The sequence below is a fragment of the Manis pentadactyla genome, chromosome 4, assembly GCF_030020395.1.
Source record: "Manis pentadactyla isolate mManPen7 chromosome 4, mManPen7.hap1, whole genome shotgun sequence".
Taxonomy (NCBI): Eukaryota; Metazoa; Chordata; class Mammalia; order Pholidota; family Manidae; genus Manis; species Manis pentadactyla.
In genome coordinates this window covers 144,628,271-144,655,242 of record NC_080022.1, presented here as the reverse complement: position 1 = coordinate 144,655,242, position 26,972 = coordinate 144,628,271, and the positions used below count along the sequence as shown (strand labels likewise).

The 26,972-nt window shown below is 49.8% G+C and overlaps 1 protein-coding gene and 1 long non-coding RNA gene across 2 annotated transcripts; one reads left to right on the top strand and one right to left on the bottom strand.

The window, feature by feature from the left end:
- Positions 1–1,787: 1,787 nt before the first annotated feature.
- On the top strand, positions 1,788–26,972 carry ADAP2 (ArfGAP with dual PH domains 2). Its single transcript, XM_036914233.2, has 11 exons — positions 1,788–1,989; positions 2,899–3,029; positions 4,632–4,723; positions 6,809–6,888; positions 8,215–8,327; positions 13,669–13,815; positions 17,747–17,830; positions 20,558–20,620; positions 21,905–21,982; positions 22,716–22,944; positions 23,946–26,972. Exons 1-11 carry the CDS (start codon positions 1,896–1,898, stop codon positions 23,978–23,980), a joined length of 1,146 nt encoding a protein of 381 aa, XP_036770128.2. The 5' UTR covers positions 1,788–1,895; the 3' UTR covers positions 23,981–26,972.
- Positions 16,618–21,898, bottom strand: LOC130683477 (uncharacterized). Its single transcript, XR_008997233.1, has 3 exons — positions 21,572–21,898; positions 20,269–20,383; positions 16,618–17,467 (listed from the first exon to the last, which is right to left on the bottom strand). It is a non-coding gene; the product is annotated as an uncharacterized LOC130683477 (long non-coding RNA).

Below are 26,972 nucleotides of genomic sequence, written 5' to 3'. Positions count from 1 at the left end.
TTTGAAATTCTGTTAAATGGAAACCTTCAGAAATAAGGACAGGAAGAAGGAAAATTAAAGGAATTGCTCAATCTCTGGCTCCTCACCATGAAGAAGGTGCTATATTTTCCCTTGGGTCAGTTTTGTGGGACCTCCAGGAGGGGACGCTGAGACTCAAGGTGCCAGAGAACAGCTCAGTGATACAAGGGTGCACAGAATGGGGAAGGCTGGGGGCGCCCAAGCACCACCCTCATCATCACAGTGTTTCCCAGCATTGGGCAGCGGACGACTGATGTCCTCGGCCTGTCCCCTCTTCATCCCCCCTGCACCGCCTTGCCCTCATACCTTAGGTTGCCTTTCCCATCTTTCTCCTGGGAGGTTTATTTCTGTCCCTTTTTTCATCTGAAGCAGCGGAAATTAATCGTCTTTTGGCCTGTTTGGTAAACAGCTCCGTGTCCTCTGACCCCTCTGGGCACTCTCACTGGTGCCTCTGGAGCTGCTTCTAGCTAGGGCACACCCACCACAGTCAAGACCCTCCTGGATGGTTATTCTTGGTAATGATCCCCTCCCCTGGGAATGGAGGCTTGACCTCCTCCACGCTGGGGAAGATGGGAAATGACACACAGCATTCCAAGTGACGATCCCCATCCCATGAGCTGACCGGCGGGCAGAGGAAGCCATGGTGTTTTGAGGGCTTTGTGTGCCATGGACTAGCATATCTCAACCACCCTATTAGGGGATCTCAAAATCCCCATTTTACAGATGAGGCATTCAAGGCCCAGAGAAGTGCAGGAACTTGCCTAAGGCCACACAGAGAGTGACAGAGCAGAGATGCAAAGCCTAGCTTCCTGGAGTCATTCCAATAGACGATGCTGCCCTATGGTGGGGAGGAGGGTACGCATGTGTGCTGAACTGGATGTGCAAGCAGGTTAGCTAGGACACCAGCGGCAGTCCATCCGGATGGAAACCTAACACCTGTGTGCATGAAGCATATGCGTATAACAGGTGGGTGTCACCTACAGAGGGGGTGGCAATATGTGCAGTGTGTGCCTTACCAGGAGCTGGGGGGGGGGTCACTGAGCATGGTGTCAACGAGGGACAGCGAAGGGGGGGGTCGAGATGAATGAAATGCCCAGATTCAAAACTACCTAGGCCCTGCCCACACCTCAGAGTCATGCAACTACTACTGTACTTCTAAAAATGTGCTGGTGCTGTTTCTAGGAGCTATGTGGGATACAGAAATAAAACTACTGACGTCAAACTATCTAGTGTGGGCATGTGTGTGTCGCGGGTGGGAGAATTAACATAAATAAATAAGTAACTGTAATGCTAGGTAGATAAAGTACTCAGGGTCAAAGGGAGGAGCTATAAAGGTTTCTAGGAGGACCAGATGCTGGGGAGGTTACTGGAGACTGGGTATCAAGGAGGGCTTCCTAAGGCGGCGGTATTTGAATATCTCTGTCTCTAAGTAGGTGAAAGATCTATATCAGGAGAGCGCTTTAACCGAAGTGGATCCAAGGAGCCCTGAGACGCAGACATGTGCCCTCATTCTGCTTTTACGGACGTGGAAACTGAGGCCCAGAGAGGTTGACTAGGTTGTCCATAGTCACGCAGCTAGCGAGCGGCGGACCAGGATTTGATCCCGGGTCTGCGTGGACGACTCCAAGCCCCGCGCTCGGGAGTCTGCCCTGGGTGCCCGGCTTAGTTGGGGGCCAAGCCCGCCGAGCCGGGGTCGGGCTGGGCGCGCCGGGGGCGGGGCGGAAGGTCCTGCCGGGGCGGGGCTGGCGGGGCGCGGCCGGGCGGGAGGCGCCGGGCTCGGTCCCTCTCCGTCTGCGCAGCGAGCGCACGCGCCTTGGGCGCCCGCGGGCCGGGGGGCGGCCGGGCTGAGCCCCGCTGAGCCCTCCGGCCGGCTGGCCATGGGCGACCGCGAGCGCAACAAGAAGCGGCTGCTGGAGCTGCTGCAGGCGGCGGGCACAGGCAACGCGCTCTGCGCCGACTGCGGGGCGGCGGGTAAGGGTGCAGCGGCGCTAGGAGCGGGCGGCGGCGCGGGCAGCCCTGGCTCGCAGAGCGACCCCGGCCCCCCAGACCCTTCCCCTCCTTCCAGGTCTTGTCCTGTCCCAGGCCCCCCGCTAGACCCCGGGCGTGACTCTCAGGACACCTCCGGACCCAAGCTCCCGCCTGGACCCCCCATTGCTCTCTGCACCTCGGATACCGCGCCCACCCGAACTCAGGCACCCTGACCTCCCCAGTCTGGACCCTGACACGGATCTTTCCACGTCTTTGGACCCTGACACTAGATCCCGGACCCGGGTGCCCTAACCACCCTGCTCACCACCCACTCCAGACACCCTGCCCACCCGGACCTCGGTCCCTGACGACTTCAGCTACTTCGCACGCCCTCGGACCCAAGCATGCCACACACCAAGGGATCCCAGACCCCGGGCCAGAGCCAACTGCCTGTCCAATGTCCCCTCCCCCGCCGCCGGACTCCCCGGTGTCCTCCGGCGTTCCTGCTCCACAGCGCTCCGACCCGGCCCACCGGGGGGGCCCTGACTCAGACTTCCCCACCTGCAACGCCCCAGCCCGGCGCCTCGGTGCAGGTCCCTCCCTCTGCCTTCTCCTCTCGGTTCCCCGGAGTCCTGTCACTTCCACATCGCGCCTTCCCCATGCGCGGGACTCCTTCCAAGATCTTCATCCTGGTCGCCACGGAGCCCTGGCCAGTGGGCTGACCAGAAGATTCCATTGCTGGTATCTTGGTTCACCCAAGGTGGGGAAACCAAGAGAAAAGAGGTTCCCGGCTTGGGCAGAGCTGGGCACCGTCCTGACTGCCAAGCCCTGCCTCACCCAGCGCCCCCGACCTAGCCCTGCTTTCCTTGCCCGACTCTCCACTCAGCTTCCTCCTTGCCCTTTACCCCTCAGATCCGGACTGGGCCTCTTACAAACTGGGCATCTTCATCTGTCTGAACTGCTCCGGCATCCACCGCAACTTCCCAGACATCAGCAAAGTTAAATCCGTGAAGCTTGACTTCTGGGACGACAGTATTGTGGAGGTAGCAAGGAACTCACATAGAGAGCCTTGGGGCGGGGGAGGTGGGCAGAGCGCTCCCATTCTACGAGGGAGGAAACTGAGGCCCAGAGAGGAACAATAAGCAGCGAGGGAAAATGCATAGCCTATCAGAGTTGCGGCTTAGAGACCTTAAGTTCAAATCCTAGCTCCATCACTTGCTTATTAACAAGCTGTGAAAGCCCTAAACTTGTTATTTAACCCTAGTTGTGGACCTCAGTTTCCACATCTGTACTATAGGCATACTACTACCCCTTCACAGGGCTGCTGGGAGGGTTAGATGTGGGCTCAAGGCAGATACAACATAAGGAGTCCTTAACAGCTGCTGTTGTGGTCTGGAGTCCTGGACTGGAACAGAAATATACTGATTCATGGTCTCCAGTCTCTCTCCAGTCCCTGGAGCCAGGAAGGAGACCACTTTGCTCTCCTGACCTACCGAGATGGAGGACATCTTCGGCCTAGGTGATAATACCGTCATCATCAGAAAACCTTCAGAGAGCAGGCAGTTCTAAACTGCTCGTTGGCCTAGGACTCTGGGGACTGCTGGGGAGGCGGGCCCGTGTTTGCTGAGTGCCCACTCAGGGCCAGGCACTGCACTAGGCCATTGGGCTGAATGCTGTACTTATTCATGTGACACAGTTACTGTAAGCCTACTGTGTGCTGGGTATCAGGTGACTGCGTTGAACAAGATAAGGTCTCTGCCCACATGGAGCTTACACTCTAGTGCATGAGAAAGACAGGAAGCCAGAAAACCAGCACATAAACCTGAAGGTTGTACTTTGTGCCTTATAATTCCCCTAGTATATTTTCATTTTGTGGGTGAAGTCCCTGAAGTTCTGGGGTTTAGGTATTGCCCAAGGGCCACTCAGTGAATATATAGCATAATGGGATGTGAATCCAAATCCTGCAACACAGCCCAGTGGCCCCTGAGGAGGGGGAGAATAGGATTCACTCTGCCCGAGGAACGTGGATTAAAAACCTGACATTTTTCCCTCACCCCAACTATGCCACTGCTGTTCCTGAGTGCTGACTATTGGCCAGAGCCACTCTTGGCACGTCTGTCTCTGGATGTCTCAGGTGTCAAAAGGGCCCAGTGATCATCCTGACCTGAGTTGGGGGCCGGCCCTGACTTCTTCCAGCTACATCTTCCTCTTGCAGACTTGCAGACTTGCAGGGACTGCTACTGGCCATCTGTGGGTGGGGTGGGAAAGAACAGGAGCTCTGGAGTTGGGTCTGGTTTTAAATCCCAGTTCTCCACTTACTAGCTGTGTCACCTTGGGTAAGTTGCCTAACCTCTCTGAGCCGCAGTTTCCTCATCTCTAAAAAGGGGACGGTAATATTAAAATGGTTGAGGGAATCAGATGAACTAATGTGTGTGTAAATGCTCTGCCGTGTGGGGCATGGTTATTATAGCACCTCACTGTTCCAGGCTGGGGCTTCCTAGCAGTATGGAGACCAAGTCCGGTAGGACATGTCTCCTGACTCAGCGTAGAAGCCAGTGAAAACAATGGCCTTCTGGGCAGACCATGGTTTCGTTTCACATTTTTTTTCAAGTTCTAATATTACCCCAGTGGCTGCTGTCTTGCAGTTTATGACCCACAACGGGAACCTCCGTGTGAAAGCCAAGTACGAAGCCAGAGTCCCTGCATTCTACTATATCCCCCAAGCCAACGACTGCATGTGAGTGGGCGATTCCCTGGTCCCAGCTACCCCACCCCTCCCCGCCTCTGGTGCCTTTGCTGGCGGTGGTCTCTTCTGTGGACCTGTAGCATGTGGGTCCAGGAAAGCATGTGGTACTGTCGTGGAGAAAGCCCCTCTCTACCTTTATTGCATGGGTTGTCACTTCTCCTCTCTGAGCCTCAGTTTCCACTGCTATGAAATGGGACATTTTCTCTACGGTCTGGTCCTCTGCCTCTTGATGTCCTCATAGCCTCAGTTAATACTGGTGGTGGCTAACCTGACAGAGATGAGAAATGCTGGTATGTTAGTAGAACAAATGTTCTACTTACTTCCTAGGGAGTGTTGTGCCTAGGGTTGGCCCACATGGGCTCAGTGTAGCCCAAAGCAGCTGCCTAGGCCCTAGATCCCTAAATAATAACCATAAAAATAATAATAGCTACCAATATTTATTGAGTTTTACCTATACACAAGGCCCTGTGCCAAATGCTTGTGTGCATTAATTTAATTCTCTCAACAACTAGATGAGATAAATACGGCCATTATCCCCATGATACAGTTGAAACGCCTGAGGCCCACAGAGGCAGGGCTGCAACCAACCCAGGTGACAACAGGACCTGAGGGCACACACCACGGCATGGAGAAAATCCAGTATAACGGGTGCGGGAGGAGGGCGGCTGTGAAGTAGCAGGAGGGTTCCAGTCCCCTGGAGGTAAGGAGTCAGTGTGACACTGGTACCTAGTGACCCCCGACCTCTGCAGAACTGACTGCCTGAGGCTGAGCTTGGCTCCCAAGAACTCAGCCTCACCGGACAGGTTACCAGATCTCTCTAATTCATGGCATCCTCATCTCTGAAATGCAGATAATGAGGCCTATATCATTGCAAGGTGGTAGAAACTGAATGAGATAATTATATAAAATAGCTGACATGCTAGTTTTAATCCATGTCTCAGTGTCAGCTTCAGAATGCTGCCTGGTCTCTGGCCTCACCTTGGGAGGGCCTGCCTCACCTTGCCTCGCCGCTGCCCCTCAGCCATCTGCTAAGGGGAAAGGAACAGGCACTTGGTGAGCACCTGTGCGCTAGGCTTTCTGCCAGCCCCACGCACAGATGGCTTGTGACCCCACCACAGCCCTGCACTTGTAGCTGGACACTAACGGCTTCCTCCCCACAATTCTAGAAGTCGTCTGAAGTCTCCATCTCCAGGGGCACCAGTCTCCAGCCCCTCTCCCAGCTTTGCTTCTGTGGTTCACGTCCCATGGTGGGCTTGTGACTCTCCTCAATGCGCTGGGGGTGAGGGCGGGGCATTAGGTAGGGCTCTTGATTGTGCATGACAGGAATGCAGGTTAAGCCAGCTCAGGCACAGGGGGATTGCCTGGATTTGGGGATCAGACTATAGGAAGGACAGAGGTGCAGCCACCCTCAGCAGGGACATTTATATACATTCATATACACTTAAACCTCTGAGGTTAGGTAGGTATAATATTATTGGCATATTCCTCAAGTTCAGAGGACTTAAGTAACCTACTCTTGATCACACCGTGAATAAAGGGTAGAGTGGGACCAGATCCCAGGTGCTTGAGCCCTCAGACCACTTCTCTGTCCAGTGTAGCATGCCCAGATATCAGGGGGAGGCCACAGGAGGAGCTCACGTGCTCTGCTGCATATGCACCTGAGCACGCAGTGGGAGGGTAGGTGATCCGGGACAGCTGGTATCTGTCTCATTGACCTCAAGGTTGGAAGAGCCCTGTGGCTTTCACATAGCCCATTGGGGGAAATATTTTTCCCCAGGATACTGGCAATGTCAGAAGACATTTTGGTTGTCACAACTGGGGAGGGGTGATACTGGCATCCAGTGGGTAGGGGCCAGAGATGCTGCTAAGGTTCCTACAGTGCCCAGGACAGCCCCCACAACACAGAATTATCCAGCCCCAAATTTTAATAGTACCAACTCTATGAGGCCCTGGGTAGCCTGAGCAGGCAGTAAGACAGCTGCTGGGACACTCCTGCCTTCAGCTGCAGGCTCTCAGAAAATCACGGTGGGGAGAGGATGCATCAGACACAGCTGACCAAAGGCTCTGTCTTTTTAGGGTTTTAAAGGAACAATGGATTCGAGCTAAGTATGAAAGACAGGAATTTATGGCTGATGGGAAAACCATCTCACCCCCAGGTAAAGTTATTTTCATCATCTGTTTTTTTTCTAGTTAGTGTTTTCTTTCCTTTTTTAACTGCCACAAAGTTGATATGCAATATTATGTTGGTTTCAGATGTGCAACATAGTGACTGGATACTTGTGCACATTATTAGATGCTCTCCACAACAGTTGTACTTACCCCGTTATCATACCAAGATATTACAATATTATTGGTTAACTTCTCTATGTTGTACTTCCATTCCTACATCTAACTTAGTTTACTGTTTGCAGTTTGTACCTCTTTAGCCCCTTCACCTATTTCACCCATCCTCCCACCCCCTTCCCTATGGTAACCAACAGTCTGTTGTCTATATTTGTGGGTCTATTTCTTTTTTGTTTGTTTTTTAGATTCCATATATCAGGGAATTCATATGACATATCATCTTTTGAAGTCTATCCTTTAATGAGTTCTAGAAAACAGTGCCTGAGTATTAGAAACAAGGTTCAACCTATGGATGCTTGCCACCCTCACTGTGGCCTCAGAGGCCAAGGTGTGGGCTCCTCTGCCTCCAAAATAGCAGCACACTGGCTGGTGGGGTTTTATGGGCGGAGTGACCAAGAGGCATATTTGTCTCAAGTCCTTGCAATGTGTGTAGAGTCCTAATATAAACTGCAGGAAGACTCAGCTACCAGGCACACCAATCAGAAAAAGGCACCCCTGCTTCTGGCTAATGTAACCCCTGGTAGGGCACAAGCCTTGGTAAGGCACAAGGGCTGGCTTTCAGCCTTCCTTTCCACCTTGTTGTAGGGCACAGCCTCTTTGGTGGCCCTGGACCTGCAGCAGTTTCTACTCAGCTGCTCTGGGTCCAAGCTGGTGCTGGCCCAAAGAGCAATGTGCACAAATCCACTCTGAGGAAGAGAGGCAGCCAGGCCTCCACTCCCCTAGCTACCAGGAGCACCGGGTATTCTTCAGCGAGCAGATGCCTAGCGGTCATTACTCCTGAACTCTGGCGAGTTTCATTAAGCTGATGTCAGTGTGAAGTTGGACAGGACCACATGGACCTCTTTCAGAATCAGTCCAGTCTCTCAGGGCTTAGCCTACGTAAGGGTTTACTATGTCTTCTTATGAAACAGCCAAGGAAATTTGGCGTGAGCCCAACTGAAATCATAAGACATTGCCAATTTGGCCCCGGACGGGACCCCCCATGTCCTGCAGCTGAAGTAGCTAGGTTAGTTTCGAGACATTTTAGCAGCAGGTGGAGGCCTTGAGGTTCATTCACCCCTGAGGCCCTCCGAGGTTCTGAGCTGCTTGTTTGTCTTAAGGACACCGGTGTTCACTCTTTCTCCTCCTTGGTGGCTAAGGTAACAGAGAAGGGTTCCTGTGGAAGCGGGGAAGGGACAACGCACAGTTTCTGAGAAGGAAGTTTGTCCTCCTGGCAAGAGAAGGCCTCCTGAAGTACTATACTAAAGAAGAGGTGAGCAGCCAGAGCAGCAGGGGCTCCCCTCCCTGAGTGCTGGTTCCCTCCACTGGGGCCTACATTTTAATCACGGTGCCTTGTCTTGTGGGTAACCTCATCCACTGAAGGTGAGGTACCACAGCTGCTCCTTCCTTTGGTTATGCAGACAACCCAGGCCACTAAAAAAACACACCTCTGGTCACCTAAAATCAGCTAGGCTGGTCCACGATGAAGCTTTCAGTGATCATTTGATTTGACTTCATTTATTCATACACTCAAGAAATGTTTATGAGCAGCTACTATAGCTAGACATAGACATTATTTTTTTTATTAAGGTATCATTGATATGCAATCTCATGAAGATTTCACATGAGCAATATTATGGTTACTAGATTCATCCATATTATCAAGTCCCCCGCCACACACCCCATTGCAGTCACTGTCCATCAGCACAGTAAGATGTATAGCTAGACATTATTGTAGGCACTGGGGACACAACAATGAATTAAATGAAGCTTCTGGTCTCAGGATTTACATTTCCTTCATGGCTAATGATGTCAAACTTTGTTTTTCATGCGCTGATTGGCCATTTGTGTATCTTCTTTGTAGAAATGTCTATTCAGATCTTTTTCCCGTGTTTTAATTAGGTTGTCTTTTTATTATTGAGTTGCAATAGTTCTCTACATATTTTAGATACAAGTCCCTTACTGGATATATGATTTACAAAAAGATGTAGGCTTTTTGAATTTTACTCTGAGATGGGAAGCCACAGGAGGGTTTTGAGCAGAGAAGTGATGTGATTTGACTTAAACTTTTTGCAAGAGCACTCTGGTTGCTGCTGGGTTGAGGCAGAAGGCAAGAGTGGAAGGAGAGAAACCAGCTAGGAAGCTATTATAATTTTCAAGTGAGGAATAATGGTAAATCAGACCAGGATGGTGATAAAGGAAGTGGTTAGAAGTGGTCAGATTCTGCATGAAATCTGGAAGCAGAGCAAATAGAATTTACTGGAAGAAATGGCTGTGGAGTATGAAAGTAAGAGGAATCAAGGATAATTCCCAGATTCTTATCCTCCACAACTAGAAAGATAGATTTGCCATTTGCTGAGATGGCAAAGACTTAGCTCCCTAAGGGGATGACCTAGAGTTTTTAGTGTGAGGTGCTTATTAGTCATCTAAGTGGAGGCACTTAGAAGGAAGTTGGATGTATGAGTCTGGAGGTTTGAGCAGAGTTTATTGCTGGAGTCATCAGCCTGTAGACTAGTTTAGCAATGGGGCTGGCTGGGATCACCTAAGCAGGCAGTGTGGATAGATGAGAAAAGATGTCTAAGGACTGAGTATTTTAGTTATTTGTTTCTAAGTGACAAACGCCAGAAAAATCAGTGGCTTAAAACATCAATTTATTATTCTTCACAGTCCTGTGTCAAGAATTTGGGCCAGCCCTGGCTGCTCCAGGGCGGTCCATGTGGCGTTGGCTGGGTCCCTCACCTTGTGCATTTAGCTGGTGGCTGGGCGGGCCTAGGAGGCCCGGGAGGTCTTTACTCCCATGTCTGGTGCCTTGGCTACTCCGTGCGGCCTCTGTCTCTCTGTTTGGTTGTTCCCCATTCAGGAGTCTAGCTTGAGCTTCATTACAGCATGGCAGCCAGCTTCGCTCAAGCAAAGGGGGATTCTGCCAGTCCCCTTAAAGGCTTGACTAGGAATTGTCTTCTGTTTGCCAAAGCCAGTCATGCAGCCAGGCCCCATTTAAGGAGAGGGGATATAGATTCCACCTCCCATGGGTAGATGGCCTCTGCATACTGGGAGGGGAGGAATTGGTAAGAGCCATCTTTGGAGATTATTAACCACACTGCGCCCTGGGACATTCCAGTATTTAGAGGACAGAAAGGTGGGCAGTTTCCAGAGAGAATGTGAAGGAGACCCCAACATAGTAAGAGAAGGACAAATCCTGAACACTTTGGCCTCCACCTGACTCCACCTCCTACACACAGAAATCCTTATCTGTTTCCCCTGTGGCTTTCCTAGGTGGGCCAGAGTGATGCCAGGCCTATCCAGTACAGTTATCGCCTGAGGCCAACTGAAAAATGATGGGGGATGAAGAGTATTAACCCTCCAAGTGAGAGAAGGGATTTCTTCTCAGTCTTCAATTTAAAGCCCTGAAAAATGGGGCAGGTACAAAAGGCAGGAAGAGAATGTGCCACTGCAGTTAGGAGGTACCCCCGAACCTCAGCAGCCACGCTGTGAGTTGGCTTCTAGGAGGGTCTTATCCTGGGTTGGAAAAAGTTGATCTGTTTCTCAATCCTAACCCTATTAAGTATAAAACAATCAGAAAATAGAATGAGTTGCTTTTATTCCTTTATAATTTCTTTCCCCAAAGGGAAACTTTTTAAATTATAAAGGAAACTTATTTTTATGTAAAAATTTGGGTAATATAAAAAAGTAAATATAAAGAAAGTGAACACAGGAACTATTTCAAAACAACAAAATATTAATACCCAGAACACATTTTTAAAAAACCAAACCCTACAAAGCAAGCAGAAAAAGACAATCCATTAAGGAAATGGGCAAAGGAAATGGACTAACCAGTCACAGAAGAGGAAACCCAAATGCCTGTTAAATATAGGAGATGCTTAATCTCTCTGGCAGTCAGGGAAATGCAAATTAAAACCACAATGAGATCTGCTTCACACCCACCAGAAAGGTTGAAATTAAAAAGGCTGACAATACCAAGTATTGGCAAGGATGTGGGGCAACCAGAACTCTCATACATTGCTGGTGAGACTATAAAACGAAACAACCTCTTTGGAAAACCATTTGGCAATTTTTAATAGTTAGATACACTCTAACCATATAATCATATAACCCAGCCACTCACTCCTCAAAAAGCTTTGTACACAAATGTTGCATAGAAGTTTTATTCATAGTAATGAAAACCTGAAAAGAACCCAAATGTCCATCCACAACTGAATGAACAAATTGTAGTATATCTGTAGAATGGAATATTACTCAGCAATAAAAAGGGACATACTACTAATAAATGCAACAATGTAGATGAAACTAAAAATATTATTCTGAGCAAAAGAAGACCTATACAGAATGACTAAATAGTTCCATTTATGCGAAGTTCCAGGACAGGCAGAACTACTGTGTATGAATATAAAGGGGGTAAGTGATTGCCTGTGTTTAGGTGGGATTGGAGTTGCAAAGGGACATGAGGGAACTCTTCTGGAGTGATACTGATGTTCTATATTCTGATTGTGGTGGTGCTTACATGGGTATATACATTTATCAAAACTCAAGCTGTACTCAAAATGAGTGCCATTTATTGTTTCCCAAGTATACCTCAGTAAATTTGATTACATGAAAATTGACGAGATCCAATGTCATGTTCATCATGTTGGCAAACAGGTTTAGATCTGGCGGCGTCAAGCAGGGCTGAGGACGTGGGGCAAGGGGGACTCGTCTTTGTGCTTCCTCTTTATCATGTTATTGAATATGCTATTCAGTTTTCAATAGTGAAGTAAATACTGGTACAGCCACAGTGGTGAGCCTTTCAGCAGCATAAGGGGGCAGTTTCCAGTAAGTCGAAGATGCACGCACCTGTGATCTAACAATTCCACTCTTCAGTATACACTATGACCGGAGAGATCTCACATATGTGTGCCAGAGACACAAGCTGACCATAGCATTACCTAGGATAGCAAAAAACCAGAAACAATCTCAGTGTCTGTGAACAGGAAAATAGACGGGTACCTCTTGGTGTGGCCATTTACAAGAGAAAACTAGACTGATTTATTGTAAAATAAATAGAACTATAACATACAAAATAATAATATGATGTAAAAATGTAATGTTGAGTGACAACATCAAGATATGGAATGATACATACAGTATGCTACAATTTATGTGAATTAAAACCACATAAAACAATACGATGTTATTCATAGAGGTGTGTGTATGTGTATAAAAAGTGAACTAGAAGAATAAATACCAAACTCCTGACAATAATTGCCTATAAGGAGTGGAGGAGAATGGGATAGAGTGAGTAGTGGTTAAAGGATTTTGATTTATTGGTAACATTAAATTTCCTTTTTAAAATTTTAGGAAGAATATTGACAAAGTTAGATGTACTTTTCTGTGTTTTTAGTATTTCTCTTGGTAAATATTTTAAAAGGAAAGCCTTCCAGTAATCTCTCAAGGAAACCATTATTAAGAGTACTGGTGTAAATCTGGCTATACTTTTGTGCATGTTCAAATATATATACATCATATGTGTATGTATATAAATATATAATGTACATATATTTTTGTGTGTATGTGTATATAATTTTTGTATTAGTAGGTTCCTATATACATCCTATTCTGAGGCTTGGTTTTCTCACTCACAGATATCATGAATATTTTTTCATATTACTAATACTGATCCAAATTATCCTTTAACAAATTTTGTGCTATTTCATCATGTGGATGTACAATGATTTATTTCTTTAATCCATTATCATCCAAGGAATGTTTAAATCATTTCTCCCCTCTCTTCCCTTCCCCCCTTCATGCTCCTCCTCCTCCTCTGTCCCCCATTACTATTATTATAAGCAACAGAGCAATAAATATCTTTTGACATACATGTTTGCACAGTAATACAATTAATTCATTGGGCTAGATTCTTAGATGTGAAATCGTGGGTCAAAGCAAAACACTCACCTTTTTACTAAATATAACCACTTTTCCCTCTAGAGAAGACTGTCCGGTAGAACTTGCTTCAGTGATGGAAATGTTCTGTGTCCGCCCTGTCCAGTACCCTAGCCACTAGCCACAGTGGCTACTTGAGCACTTGAAATGGGGCTAAGAGTGAGTAAGGAACTGGCTTAATTTTATTTAAATTCAGTTTTAGTAGCCACATGTGGTTAGTGACTCCCACAGGTCTGAGACTTTGCATCATTTTTCTCTCCTATCGGTTAGAAAGAAAAGCACTCTTCCCCTCCCTTCTGCTGGGGACGGAGGGTGGACTGTGGGAGGGGGCGCACCAAGGTCCCCACACCAGCTAGTATCGGTTTGCTTTATTTGTTTGGCTTCCATGGACGATTTGCCTCAAAAACAGCTGTATGCCAAAAAAGCTTGAGAAGTCCTGAATTAAGGGCTTTCTAAGCGTGCTTCCTGTTCAGAGAGGTCAGTCTGATTCAGCTGGAATGGTGGGATGCCTGAATCCAGGAGAGGCGTTGAATTGCCGTGCATCTTGCTGTTAGAGCAACAGCATTTGAGACCCATGAAGAGTAACACATTGGTTATCTGTTGGCAAGAGGCCTTGGCGAAGGTGATGAGACACCGCCTGCTGTCAGCGTATTGAGTGTCTGCTTCCTCTCTTTCAGGGTAAAGGCCCCAAATCTGTCATCAGCATCAAGGACTTGAATGCCACGTTCCAAACAGAGAAGATAGGAAATCCCCACGGGCTGCAGATCACCTACAGGAAAGAGGGCCACATCAGGAACCTGTTTGTGTATCACGAGAGTGGGAAGGTGAGTTCACCAGCCTCCAGCCCTGCACCCCAGGACATGCAGGCCCAGCTCACTGACTCCCTTGGTCAGCTGCTGTTGAGACTATCTGCTGCTGTTTGCCTTAATCTATTGTCACTTTCCGATCTGAGGTAGAGAGGTTTGAGGAAGGCAGAGCGGGATCAGAGAGAAGAATATGGCAGGTACCGAGGGTGTGTCTGGACAGTGGGCAGCCACCAAGGGGAATCTGGTTTGCAAAAGGGACTATGCCCCAGGGAGGGCAAATCCAGGTAGGGCCAGAGATTCTGAATATGGGAGGAGGAATGGATCAGGCAGTGGGACACTCTACGGTCTTGCTTCTCAATGTGTGGTCCTGCATCAGTGGCATTAACATCACCTGGGAACTTGTTAGGACTAGAGTCTCAGGCCCACCCTGGACTTGCTGAAACTGCATTTTAACAACATCCTCAGGGGATCCTTATGCACATTAAAGTTGAGAGGCACTGCTTAAGGGTCCAGGAAATCAGCTTGGTCAGAGAAGAGCAGCCCAGTAGTCCAGGTCCAAAAGAATAAGCTGGATCAGAATGAACAGAGTCATGTGACTGGGCAAGGGACAGAGATGCTTAGCGAGGGGTGGGGCAGCCCATAAAGGAGGGAGCTGACCTTCTACGAGCATCTATTAATTCTGTGCTAGGCACTGTCCTTGGTGATCACTATGCATCATTGCCTAATCCTCAAAACAACCTGGGAAATGTTTTATCTCCTTTTTACTGAGGCATGGACATGTTAAGTAACTTACACAGGGTCACAGAGCCAATGGTTGCTGAGCCCTTCACCCACTTACCCCCCTGTGCCTGTGCTGGAGGAAGAACCCTTGGCGGCAGGAACCAGGAGCCTGACACAGAGGCCAGATCTCCCCCAGGGGCCCTAGCACCGGGATGGTGACCCTGGGCCGTCCTCCCAGCAGGCTTCATGCTTTCTCCATAGTGCAGGCAGAGCTCCGGGGAATGTGGTCAGATGCGCGGGGGTTTGGAGTCAGAAGCTGGAGCGCTGGTTCTGCCACTTCTAGTTGTATTACTGGGACAGGTCCTGTCCTTCCTAAGGCTGCTCATTTATGGATTAGAACGCCCACCTCCCAGAGGGGTTGAGGGTTGAGGGACCACGAGGCAGGAATGTGAAAGCATTTCCTTACCCTGAAGTGCTCTGCAAACATCAGCCACTACTGTTCTTTGCTCATGATTGTGGCACATATAAAAGGTAAAATCTTGTGAGCAATTTCCTATCTGTATCACTTATTCCTTCATGAATTCACTCCTTCAGTCAGTCATGTGCGAGTTCTCGAGTGTATGGGAGTGCATGGGGCAGAGCTGTGGGTAGGCCTCGAGGACTCACAGTCTCTGCAGGGAGACAGATGAGGAAATAGGCACTGAGCCCTGTGATGGGGTGGGGCCGTGCACCAGACACATAAGTGGCCTAGTCTGGGGGCATGGGGGCTGTTCAGAAGGCTTTCCATGGAGCTAGAGGGTATTATGCTCAGTGAAACAAGCCAGGCGGAGAAAGACAAGTATCAAATGATTTCACTCATATGTGGAGTATAAGAACAAAGAAAAATTGAAAGAACAAAACAGCATCAGAATCACAGAACCCAAGAATGGACTAACGGTTACCAAAGGGAAAGGGACTGGGCAGGAGGGGTGGGAAGGGAGGGATAAGGGCAGGGAAAAAGAAAGAGGGCCTTACGATTAGCATGTATAATGTCGGTGGGGGGCATGGGGAGGGATGTGCAACACAGAGAAGACAAGTAGGGATTCTATAGCCTCTTACTACACTGATGGACAGTGACTGTAATGGGCTTTGTGGGAGAGACTTGGTGAAGGGGGGAGACTAGTAAATATAATGTTCCTCATGTAAAAGATTAATGATACCAAAATAAAAGGCTTTCCAGAGGAAGGAGTTTCTGTTTCAAAATTATGGAATATGCTGAAAAGGACATGCAAACCGGTGGAAAGGGGCAAGAATGGGAGAGATACAGGAGTATTTCTTTTAAGGGCAAGAAGTATGGCTGGGCCTCCTGAGGGATTAGAGTCAGAAACTGTAGGGTATGTGTGTGTGTGTGCATGAGAGAGAGAGAGAACACCAGGGGTGCAAGTAAATGTCCCACTTCTCTAAATTCAAGGACACCATTCCCCAGATTGGCAAGAAATTTAGTATTGGTCGTGTTTCTTGACTCCCTCCCTTGGTTTTACCAGAATTTTGGTAAAGCTTGTGTGGTCTGGACAACTCGGAGGAGATCCCTGGCTCTCAGTCCCTGGTGGGCTCTGCTGTTGCCCCAAGGCCTGTTCAGCTGGATCCCTGTGGCTGCTCCCTATGCCAGTCGTTGGCACAAGAGCTTTTGCTGAGGTGCCCAGGGGCTCTGACACTAAGGGTACTGGCTGCTGCCACTTGCCCAGTTGTGGAGCATCTGACAACCTGGACCTGGCCATCCTCCTCTTACCCGTGATGCCCCAGCAGGCATAAATGCAGGGCTGCACACTCATGTGTGTAGGAGCCGGATAGGTCATTTCGAAGTGATGTGGACAGCTATCAGGCTGTGGCCAACAGGAAAACCTGTAGAAAGAATTGAAACAAACAAAACTTCAGGAGCCAAACAAACATGGATGCAGGTTGGATTTGGCCTCAGGGTCCCCAAAAAGTGGAGGCCTGGATGGGTCTTTTCTGGGATGGCCCCTTTTCCTTAGTGCCTGAGACCCAAGAAGTTTATTAACTCCCAGGACAGGGCCCAGGACTCAGAATGCTAGGCCTGCGTGCCTGCTGTACATGACCTGTGAGAGAGAAAGGGTAATTACGTTTCATTGTTTTATAACTATATTCAAATGAGTTTCTCAGTGGCCATATTACATCAAAGAGCAGCCCTGCAGCTACTTGAACAAGTCTTTTAGCCTCCCGGGTTCCAGATTCCTAGGAGGAAGAATCTGAAAAGCCCAGTCCAGCCTCTGCATTGGTCCAGCCCTGGCCCCAGGTGCCATGGCCAAGAAGGGGGCGGATCACAGCCAAGGCGACTGCAGTTCTGGGTGAGGGATGGGCAGGTGACATTGGGTGGGGCAGTTCTCACAGAAGCAGGGGTTGGGCTGAGCAAAAATCTCCGACAGCATCTAAATTAGCCTCCAGGATGGGTAGCATGTCCTAGGTAGAAGATGCTTGTGAGGTGAGGGGAGACAGGTGGGTGAGGCAGTGTTCCAGGAGGAGGAAACAGCATGTACTGGGGGGTCAGGTGGGGGGTGTTGCAAATGGTTTTGTGTGGAAGGAGTTCAGAGAGCAGAGAAAGTCACCCTAAAGAATTTAGACTTTTCTCCTGAGGGTAGTGGAAAAGACTTTAAGCTAGACTCATTTAGATTTACAATTAGGAAATCACTCTGATGCCATGAGGAGGACTGATTGGAGAGAAGCAGACCCAGCTAGATGCACGGCTCACCAAGGGAGAGATGAGGGGTGCACTCTCCCAGAGCGACAGTAGAAGGTCCAAGCCAGCTTTGGCCTAAGCTGCACTCCAGGCAATGAGCACTGCTGTGCAGGAGCATCCCGGGTGCACCTGCCCACCTGAAAGCTGGTCTCTGACAGCTGAGGACCCTTGCTCCGTGAAGTGGGTCCCATCGGCGGGCATCACAGCACCCGAGAGCTTGTTAGGGATACAGAATCAGGCCCACCCCAAACCCAGTGATTCCACATCTACAATTTAACGAGATCTCCAGGGGCTGTGCGCTTGCTTGGGTGAGGCCCTGGGCTCTGGCCTCTTCCTCCCAGGTGCCTGGGGTCAGCCCACAGGCCCAAGGGAAGCATGGGGTGTGCGCATGTGCTGAATGAATGTGCCCAAACTAGCTAGCTTCCTGTCACCAGACTCAGCTCCCCCTCCTCCATCTCTCCGCCTGCCATTTGTCCTTTGAAATTCTCTCTGCAGGAGATAGTGGACTGGTTCAATGCCCTCCGTGCAGCCCGTCTGCAGTACCTAAAAATGGCCTTTCCTGAGCAACCGGAGTCTGAGGTGAGCTAAATGTGGACCCCTACTTCTGAGTCTCCTCTCTGCCACCTCCTTCTCTCCTTGTCAATTGACCTAAAAAAACACTCAGAGGCCAGCCTGGGTTTGTTTGTGGGCTAGACCTTGAGGACAGGTGTGGGGTACCTCAGAGGAAACCAAAGGCTCTCTCCTGGGGAGGCTGGGAGGTTGTGGCCACACGACAAGGCAGCCTCCAAAAAGTAGGTCAGGTTCTTGCCTTTCAGGGTGCACGGCCACCATGCACAGTGTCAAGGGCTCAGGATTTGGGCATCCCTCTCTGACTCCTTCTCCCACTAAAATGTACAAATGATCCCTAACATACTGCTTATGAAGTGCTTTTGAGCCCATTTTATCTTGCAATCCCTTTTATCCAGTAATCCCTCATAGCAGGCAGTTAGGGGTGGTTACCCCCATTTTACTGACTAGAAACCGAGTCCCAGGGAGGTCAAGAGAATAACTGAAGTTGCTCTGCTCACCCTGCCCTCCCTTTGTGCTTTTGTGCTCTGGTCTTGGGAAGGCAAAAGGATCTTCCCTGTTACAATTCTACCAGGAACAGGCTACCTTTCATGGCCAAGGTAATGGTGAACCTGAGCACTTCCTTTTGATTGTCCTCAGACATCTGGGGTATCCATCTATACCTCTTGGCTTGTCTAGGGAAGCCAGCATAATGAGGGGCAGAAGACGCTGCCCCCAGCCAGCTGGCTTGGCCTCTTGTGGATGCTCTGTTGATGACAAGCTGTGGGACTGCTGCAGGTCACACCACCTCTCTGGGCATCTGTGTTCACACCTGTAAGGTGGCGGTTAGTCTGGGTCATCTCAGGGTCCCTTCCAGCTATGGCCCGGTGACTGTTTTAGACCCTGCTCTAAGAGGCTTTTGTGAGTATTGGAGGTAGGTGGACAGACCATGTTAATCCTGGGATTTCCTTATTCCAAACTCTTAGATCCCCCTTGAAATCTAATTGTTCCTTAATTCCAAGGTTTGCAGGGAGCTAAGTGTGTAGAACAGGGGTCCTCTCCAGTCTGAGCAGTGTACCGATATGGCCACTCTCTGGAACAGTTCCAGCCAGGCCTGGGTCAGAGCCCTCCAGGCCTGCAGAGTCAGCAGCCAGAACTCCCCTGTGGGCAGGGCATTGGGAGTGCGGACTGCTGACCGGAGGGCCCAGAGGACAAAGTGCAGACTAGGCTGTGTTTATCTGGGCCAGCTCTCCAACTTTGCTGACTCCTGCAGAAGAAACTGGCCAAAGTCCTCAGTATCCTCTTGCCTCCCTCATCCTCCATCGTCAGCAGTTATCTACCCCCAATCTCCTCCCCACCTGCCTCTGTCTTTCCTCCCCCTGTGTCTCTGCATGATGTGAGGTTCTAGGTAATCATCCAGGCCTGGCTCATGTGTAGGGATCCAGATTCCAGAAACCTGAGCAGTTGTGGTCCTGTACTAAGACATGCATGGACTCCGAAGTCAGAGGAGCTTCTGTGTTACTTAGGGCAAGTCATCTTACCTCTCTGAGCCTCAGTTTACTCATCTGTCACTCTGGGGACAATACCTACCTTCCAGGGCTATTATGAGAATTGAGTGAGCCCAGGCATCTGTGGTTCAGTAAGTAGCCTCCCGCCATGTAGTTTTCCTTCTTCTAAGTGTTTCCCTGGGCCTAGACCAGCCCTGCCCTGGCTCAGGCTGACTATTGAGCAGTTTGAGACTCTTGTCTTTTCTCCAAATGAAGGAACTGGAGCCGACAGAGTGTATGTTAGAGAAGGGGGAGTGGTATAGCATATGTGCTCATTTTGGGCCCCTTTCAGACTTCCCACTCCTACTCCCCTTTGCCCCTGCCCTGGGCCTGGAGCTCGGGAGAACCCCTGCTCGCGGGAGCCTGGGCTGTCATCTGAAGCTCTGGACTTGCCGGCTTGGTCCCCTGGATTGAGGCCAGCATCAATCTCTGCCAACTTCTCAGAGCATAGATGGCAAGCTGGAAGGGATCCTAGAGATCACATAATCTGGTCTCCACATCATGTGAGGGAAAGAGGCCCAGAGAGGGAAGGTCTTACCAAGGTAACACAGCTGGTTGAACTCAGACCTGGAGCTAGAACTCAGGTCCCCTTTCTCTAGTTGCCCACTCTGTCCCCCCATCCTGTGGCCCTGTGTCAGAATGCTCACCCACGACCAGGTCTGATCGAGGGCTCTGGCACGTTTATGCTTTAGCACCATGGTGTAGTGGTAGGAACACTGTCTGCCTGCTGCCCATCAGCCCCAGGTGTGAAGCCCAGCTCTTCATCCCACCAGCAACACGACATTGGGAAAAATCATAACCACCTCTCTGAGGCCTGGTTTCTGCACAAACTCAACAAGGATGATAATATCCACCTCACAGGGTGATTAAGAATTGTACCCAGAGCCTGACACACAGTAGACCTTCAGAATATGCCCCTGACACCAGGAGGGTCTCCTCGGTGCCACCTCCTGTGGTTCCTGAAGGAGTCCTAGACTAGGTCCTGAAGATTTGCCATGCTGGGAAGCTCTGCAGACATCTGGGGTGCTGTCGTCTGGCTCTGTTGAAATATTAATATTACATCCATACCATATTCCAAATATAACCTTGTGGACCAAGAGCACACATCCTTCCCCATTCCCAACTTCCCCTTTATCGGGGAGCTAAGTTCAGCGGGAACTCTGGGCCCCTGGGGTGTGAGTCAGGGGATCAGCGTATGTCTCTGTTCCCCCAGCTCACGCCTCTCATCACCAGGAACTACCTCAAACAAGGCTTCATGGAGAAGACTGGCCCAAGGGTACGTTCCGCCGCTTCCTGCAGGACTTAGGTGGCCCCTGTCCCAGTGGGCGGTGGGGCAGAATTTGGGAGGGAGGAAAATGGGGAAGTGGCGGGTGGGAAGATGGAAGGGAAGTAAACCAGTGTGTGTGAGTTCCCGGGGTGAAGGCCGGGGAGGGCCCAGTTAGCAGGTGTGTGACCGGGGCTGCCGGGGTTTCTCTGGATCACCGCGCATCTCCCTCTTCTCAGCATCACCGTCAGCTTCTGCACTCTTAACTGCCTCTAACTGACTTCCATCCTACTCCTGGGAAGCAGAGGTGAAGAAGGCCTCCCTGGGGGACAACTTTGCTGTCCCCAGAACCCCTGTGTGCTCTGTGTGCTGGGGGCCTGCCAAGACCATCAAAGTGAGACGGGCTAGTGACTGGTCTAAGAAAACATACCTACACACCTGGCACAGGGGCCAGCGCAGCCCACCGGGCATGCCCTTCCCCGGCATGCATCTCTCCCTCCACCTGGGCCTCTGCTCTCCTTTGCTAAACCTGTCCCATCCCCCAGAGTTACTCATTCCCGCTTATCTGCGGGGAAGGGAAGACTTGGGTGCCTCCTGCAGCCTCCAGCAGGGTGGAGGCGAGGCGCCTGTTGCCCAGGACATTTCAGCCCAGATGCTGGGCAGGCGAGGCTGGAGCAGATCCGGGTGGTCGTGAGGGCGGAAGGGGAGGCAGGAACAGCACAGGGAGCACCCTAAGGCCTGAACAACTCCCAAAGCACAGCACTCCATGCTTTTTTTTTATGGTGTTAATATGTTTAGTGGATGGCTAAGACCACAGTGAAAGGTGTTAGGCAATCAGTGTGGAAGGAGACCTGGGACAGCCTGAAAACTAGTCAAAGGGTTGCACATTTTGTTTTCCTCCTTCACCGAGCAGCGGCACAGCCCTTCCCCGTGGTTCCCGCCTGGGGCTTGCTTTCCCCTGACCTTGGTTACACTTTGGTGGGGCGGCGCCTTCTGCATTGCTGAGCAGTAGCCACTTCTGATTTCTCCAGCTTCCTTTCTCTGAGATTTCTTGTCTACAGCCTGAGAAGAGGAAAGGCCTCTTCCAGCCAGGGCAGGGGCAGCGCCTGGAGGCAGCAGGGTGATGTGCAGCAGGGCGGTAGGGGGCCTTCAGAGCTCTGACACCTCAGGGAGGAATCCTGGGGGGTCTGACTACTGTGCCGGATGGTGCTTGGCTCTGGTGGCCTAGCCCAGGCTAAGCCTCTAACCTCTGCTCCCTGGCGTGGCCGACCCTGGTACAGGTTTCCTCTTTTGCAGCAGAGAGAACCTTTCAAGAAAAGATGGTTTGCCCTGGATCCCCAGGAGCGGAGGCTGCTCTATTACAAGAACCCACTGGTAAGAGCCACTGTCAGCCCCTCCCCGTGCACCCCCAGATGGAGTTGGCAGCAGTGCTAGTCAAGGACCATGGAGAGGCTACACAGCTGGAGAAACCTGGCATAGGGGACGTAGCTCTGCCTTCGCCTGTCTCTAAGTGGTCTCCAGTGCATGAAGCTATTCCCTCCCCTCCCCTTCAGGAGGTCCTTTACGTGTATCCAAAAGTTGTCAATGTCATTAAACAGATGTTCCTGGTCCTCCAGTCTCCTGGACTCCCTTCTAACCGGGAGTCTGGAGTGGAGTGATGAGGAGTGTGAGCTGTAGAGCTCAGCTGTCTGGGCTCCAGTTTCAGCCCTGCCACTTTTAGTTGTGTGCCCTGAACAGACTGCTTAGCTCTCTGTGCCTCAGTTTCCCCCTCCAGAAAGCAGGCATGATAACAGTGGCTTCCTCAGAGGTTTGCTATGAGGAGTATATGAGTTACTACATGTAAAGCACTTGAATTCCTGGTGCATTATAAGTGCTCCACAAATGTGAAGCATCATTTTAGCAGAGGACTGGTATGATTTATTTTATGGTTTTAGCCTTTCAGCTTCCGGTCCCACCTAGAGGAAATCCCCAACAGAGACCCGGTACCCTACTCCCATCCTCTCCCCACACATCCCTTTTCAAAAATAGAGCTTGGGGGCTGTCAGGGCTGCAGGTGCCCCTCTGCCCCAGGTGTGGCCTCCGGTGACCATGTGTTCTCTATTTGCAGGATGCCTTTGAACAGGGCCAGGTCTTTCTCGGGAGCAATGAACAGGGGTATGAGGTATATGAAGACCTGCCCAAGGGCACCCGAGGGAATCGCTGGAAGGCCGGCCTCACCATCGTCACTCCTCAGCGGAGATTCATCTTCACCTGCCCCAGCGAGAAGGAGCAGCGGGAATGGCTGGAGAGTTTTCGGGATGTCCTCTCCCGCCCCTTGACACCCCTCAACCTCCTCAGTAAGATGCAGGTCCTGGGGCTTGATCTTTTGACCAAGGGCAGAGGGCAGAAAGGGGCTTCTTCACTGGGGCTCTCCGTGGGCCCTGCATCTGAGGTTATGACTCCTGATTGCACTCTTTCCATTTTCTTCTCCCCCTACCGAAGAAAAATACAGACAGTGCACATTATTGCCAGAAAGTCCTTTCCATGCACACTGAGTTCCTCTACTGGCAGCCCTTCCCCATTAGCATCTGCAGGAGTTTCATCCTGGCAGGACCGTGGGTTAGATCCTCCCCTCTCTATCCCACTGAGTCCAGAGCCTAGCATCTTCTCTTTACCTCCACTCCGTCCCACCCCTCCACATCAAGTCCCTTTTCTTGTGAGAAAACCCTGGCCTGTTAGTATGAGCTAAGGTCACCCCCGCTGGGCAGCTGCTGGGATTTTGGATTCCTTCCCACTCCCAGAGGGAAGGCTATTTCTAGTGCCCTTCTTTTCTCTGGGTCCTCCTTTCTGTCTGCTTCTCTCCCGCTCCTCCCCTACCCCCCAGATGGGTCACGTGGAGGCTTCCCTCTCTGCTGACAGTCCTGTGATAAAAGAGCAGGATACTTCTGGTGCAGGGCCTGGATTTGGTGCACCAAGGAGAAGTGGAGTTTGGAAAAGTACTGACTGCGCAGGTGATCCCACATGGCTCCTTGGGAGAAACGCTTGTGCCCTTTGAGTCTGACCAGCGTAGACACAAACTCTTCACTTTCTAAAATGTCAAAGCCAAAGAGCCTCAGATTGGTAGTGTTAGTAAAGCATGTCCGCTGATGCTTCTTTTTCTGTTTTGGGTAAAAGAGTCTGAGTCTCTCTTTGTTTTTGTGTCTCTCACTCTGCTTTTCCCTCCTTTTCTCTCCCTTTCAGTCCCTCTTTTATTCTGGTTCCCCCTGTCGCTGTGCCACTGTCCCCTTGCTGTCCCTTCTCTCCAGCAGGATCGCACTGGCATGGCCACCCCGTCAGCTCTCTCTTGTTCCCCTTGCAGCTGCCGCAACAGAGAGTGACCACAGCAACAGGTGACCGACCCACTGGCCGAGAAGCCGGCTGGCCACTGGCCACCTGGAGCTCCTGGTGGGGAGGAGAAGTTCTCACCTCAGCCTGGGTTGCCCAGCAGGAGGGCCCTGCAGATGGCAGCCAAGACCTGATGGCTCCTAGGTCTCCCCACTGCCCAGCTCTGGGGGTCTTGGGGACCTGGCACATGTCCTTAAGGCCCAGGACATCTGAAATAAGGGAACTGGAATGGATCCATACCCACAGCATTACACAAGTTGTATGCTTGCTCCAGAAAAAAAAAATTTAATCTGAATCTAACTGTGAAGAAACAATTAGACAAATCCATATCAGGGCCATTCTACAAAACAGCTGACCCGGGCTCTTCAAAAATGTCAATATCATGAAAGCTAAAGCAGTGTGCAAACTGTTCCAGATTAAAGGAGATTAAAGAAGCAACAAAATATAATTCATTATTCTCGATAGGATCCTGGATTTACAAAAAACAGATATAAAGGACAGAATTGAGCTAACTGGGGAAATTTGAGTATGGATGTATATTAGCTAATAGTGTTGTGAGATTGTGATAATCACGCTCTATTTGTGTAGGAGAATGCTCTTATTCTTAGGGGGGCACGTGCTCAAGTGTTCACGAGTAAAATGCAATAATAGTCCACAGCTGACTCTTAAATGGTTCAGCAAAAAGTGAGTGTATGTATATATGTATATGTATAGAGTATTGTGTTTATATACGAAAGGACATACACACACACACACACACGTTTACAGGGAGAGTGAGAAAGTGGGCCACTGTGCAAAATGTTAGCAAATGATGAATTTAGATGAAGTATAGGTGGGTGTCTTTATTGTCCTATTACTGCAAATTTTCTATAGATTTGAAAATTTTCAAATTAAAAAGTTGGGACAATAATTTTTAAAAACATCCACTTCTCACTCCTCAAAAACGGTGTTTTTTCTTATGAGAGTCCCATCTTTGTGCACATTTAGAATAAATAAAAGCCTAGATAATACAAAAAAATGGTGCCCACATTCATCACAGCCATGCCCTGGAGGGAAGCCAGCCATGGAGACAGCTCCCGGGACCCCAGGGCAGAGAGCGGTCCAGCCTGCACGCCAGGTCTGGCCTTGAGGCTTGGAAAGCTCACTTCCCTACTTCCGTGCCAAGGTTTTTTCTCTTTCTGATGAGGTAGAAATAATTGCAATTCACTGGAAGCAATGAATATTTTTGAATACGTCCCAGGTGCCAGGCTCTGTGCCAAGCCCTGAGAATAGGTAGGAGCCAGTTTATCTGGTCCTGCTGTCACAGGCTTCCGACTGCTGGAAGGCAGCCCTTACACTGGGCAGGACAATGCGGAGAGTGGTCGGGAAGGAGAAGCACAGGCTGCTGTGGGGGCAGGTGGCAACAGGGTTTACCCTGACTAAGGAGGAGAGGGGACCCTCCTTCCTCTCCAGAATGCGATGTTGAAAATTAAAGCTCTTTACAGGTTAGTCGAAAGGAAGAGGACAAGGAAAACACTAGACTGAGGGAAGAAAGTGTTCAGAGGTCTGGAGATGGGGGAGAGGAAATGAAAGAAATCTCCAGTGGCTGAAATGTTAGAGAACTGGACCACCAAGGTCTCTGCTCTGTGATTCTTTGTTCCTTTGAGCAATATGCAGACAGATGTCGGGTGTTCTCTCTGCATTTCAGTGGAGACCCATGGGCTTCGGAGGATCTTTAAGATGTTGTCTGCTTTTTATGGGATCCCCCAATCAGAGAACAAGCAATATCATTGGGATGTCTTTTCTGAGGCTTCCTGACTACCCAGATGGAGACATGGGTGCTTCCTCCTCTGGCTCCTAAAGCACCTTGAAAACATTGTGTCAACCTGCTCTGCTGGGTTGTATAATAGGGGTTAGTTTACTTGTCTGCCTCTTTTTTACCACCCATGAGCTCTGATGGCTGTCCTCTGCTAAGTTCTGAGGATAAGAAAATCAATAAAGGCATAGTTCTACCCTCAAGGAATTTACGGTGTGGAGGGGAAGAAAGAGAAATAAACAGGAGGCAGGAAGGAAGCTGCTGGGGGAGAGAAAGTGGGATTCCAAGAGCCCCTCAGAGGGCAGAGAAGAGGTACAAGAGATGGAGATAAAGTCCCAGTGAAATGAAGCGCCTGCTTTTGGTTTTCTAAGGCGGGGCTGGATCTCTGTCTTTGAACTCCCTGAGGATAACTCTGGACTCCTATATTAAGTCCTCTTCTCCCTTTTGACTTGTTAGCGCAAGAAAGTTCCTGTTAGTTGAATCAGTCCTGACCAATAAAGATCTCCAGGAGAGGTGTCATCTGTGCTGAATCCTGAAGGATGAGTAGAAAGCACTTGGGGTGGGGTGGCGGAAGGCAGAGAAAGAAGTGTATACAAAGGCCCAGTGACAAGACAGCACAGGCCTGTTCAGGGAACTCCAAATAATTGAATATGGCTAGAGCACAGATTGTCAGGGGCAGGACTGGGGGCGAGGAGTAGTAAGAACAGATCAGACTTGGAGGAGAGTCTGCTTCTGGTAAAGGTGGGGTAGAATGTCCCGCATGTCAGAATAGTCATTTCACACGTAACAGTTAGAAACTCTACAGAATCTAACAAAACAAGTATCTGGAAAATGACCTAAAGCAGGCAGAAATCAAACAGGAGCTGTCATAAGAAAGAAGCAAGGAGTGGCATGGGTGAATCTTTTAGCTTTTAACCTGAGGGCAGGTGCCTCACGAGGCCACTGAAACTCTGATGGAAACCTTCAATCTTACTGAATGAAAGATAGAGGACAGAGTTTAAGGGCACCGGGGCAGCTGGAAGGTGAGAGAGGGAAGCCTGGGAGGAGAGGGCCATAGACGGCGAGCTCAGAATTCTAGCCACATGTTACTGTTGAGCATTGGAGGGTGATTAATGCAACAAAGGGATTGCATTTTTCATTTTACTTAATTTTGTCTAATTTTAAGTAATTGAAATTCAAAATAAAAAACGGAAACGGTGTAAATTA

Coding starts and splice junctions, on each gene's coding strand:
- ADAP2 (XM_036914233.2), top strand. CDS start 1,896: ATGGGCGACCGCGAGCGCAACAAGAAGCGGCTGCTGGAGCTGCTGCAG. Junction 17,831..20,557: donor CTGAGCAACCGGAGTCTGAG/GTGAGCTAAATG, acceptor CTGTTCCCCCAG/CTCACGCCTCTCATCACCAG. Junction 20,621..21,904: donor TGGAGAAGACTGGCCCAAGG/GTACGTTCCGCC, acceptor CCTCTTTTGCAG/CAGAGAGAACCTTTCAAGAA.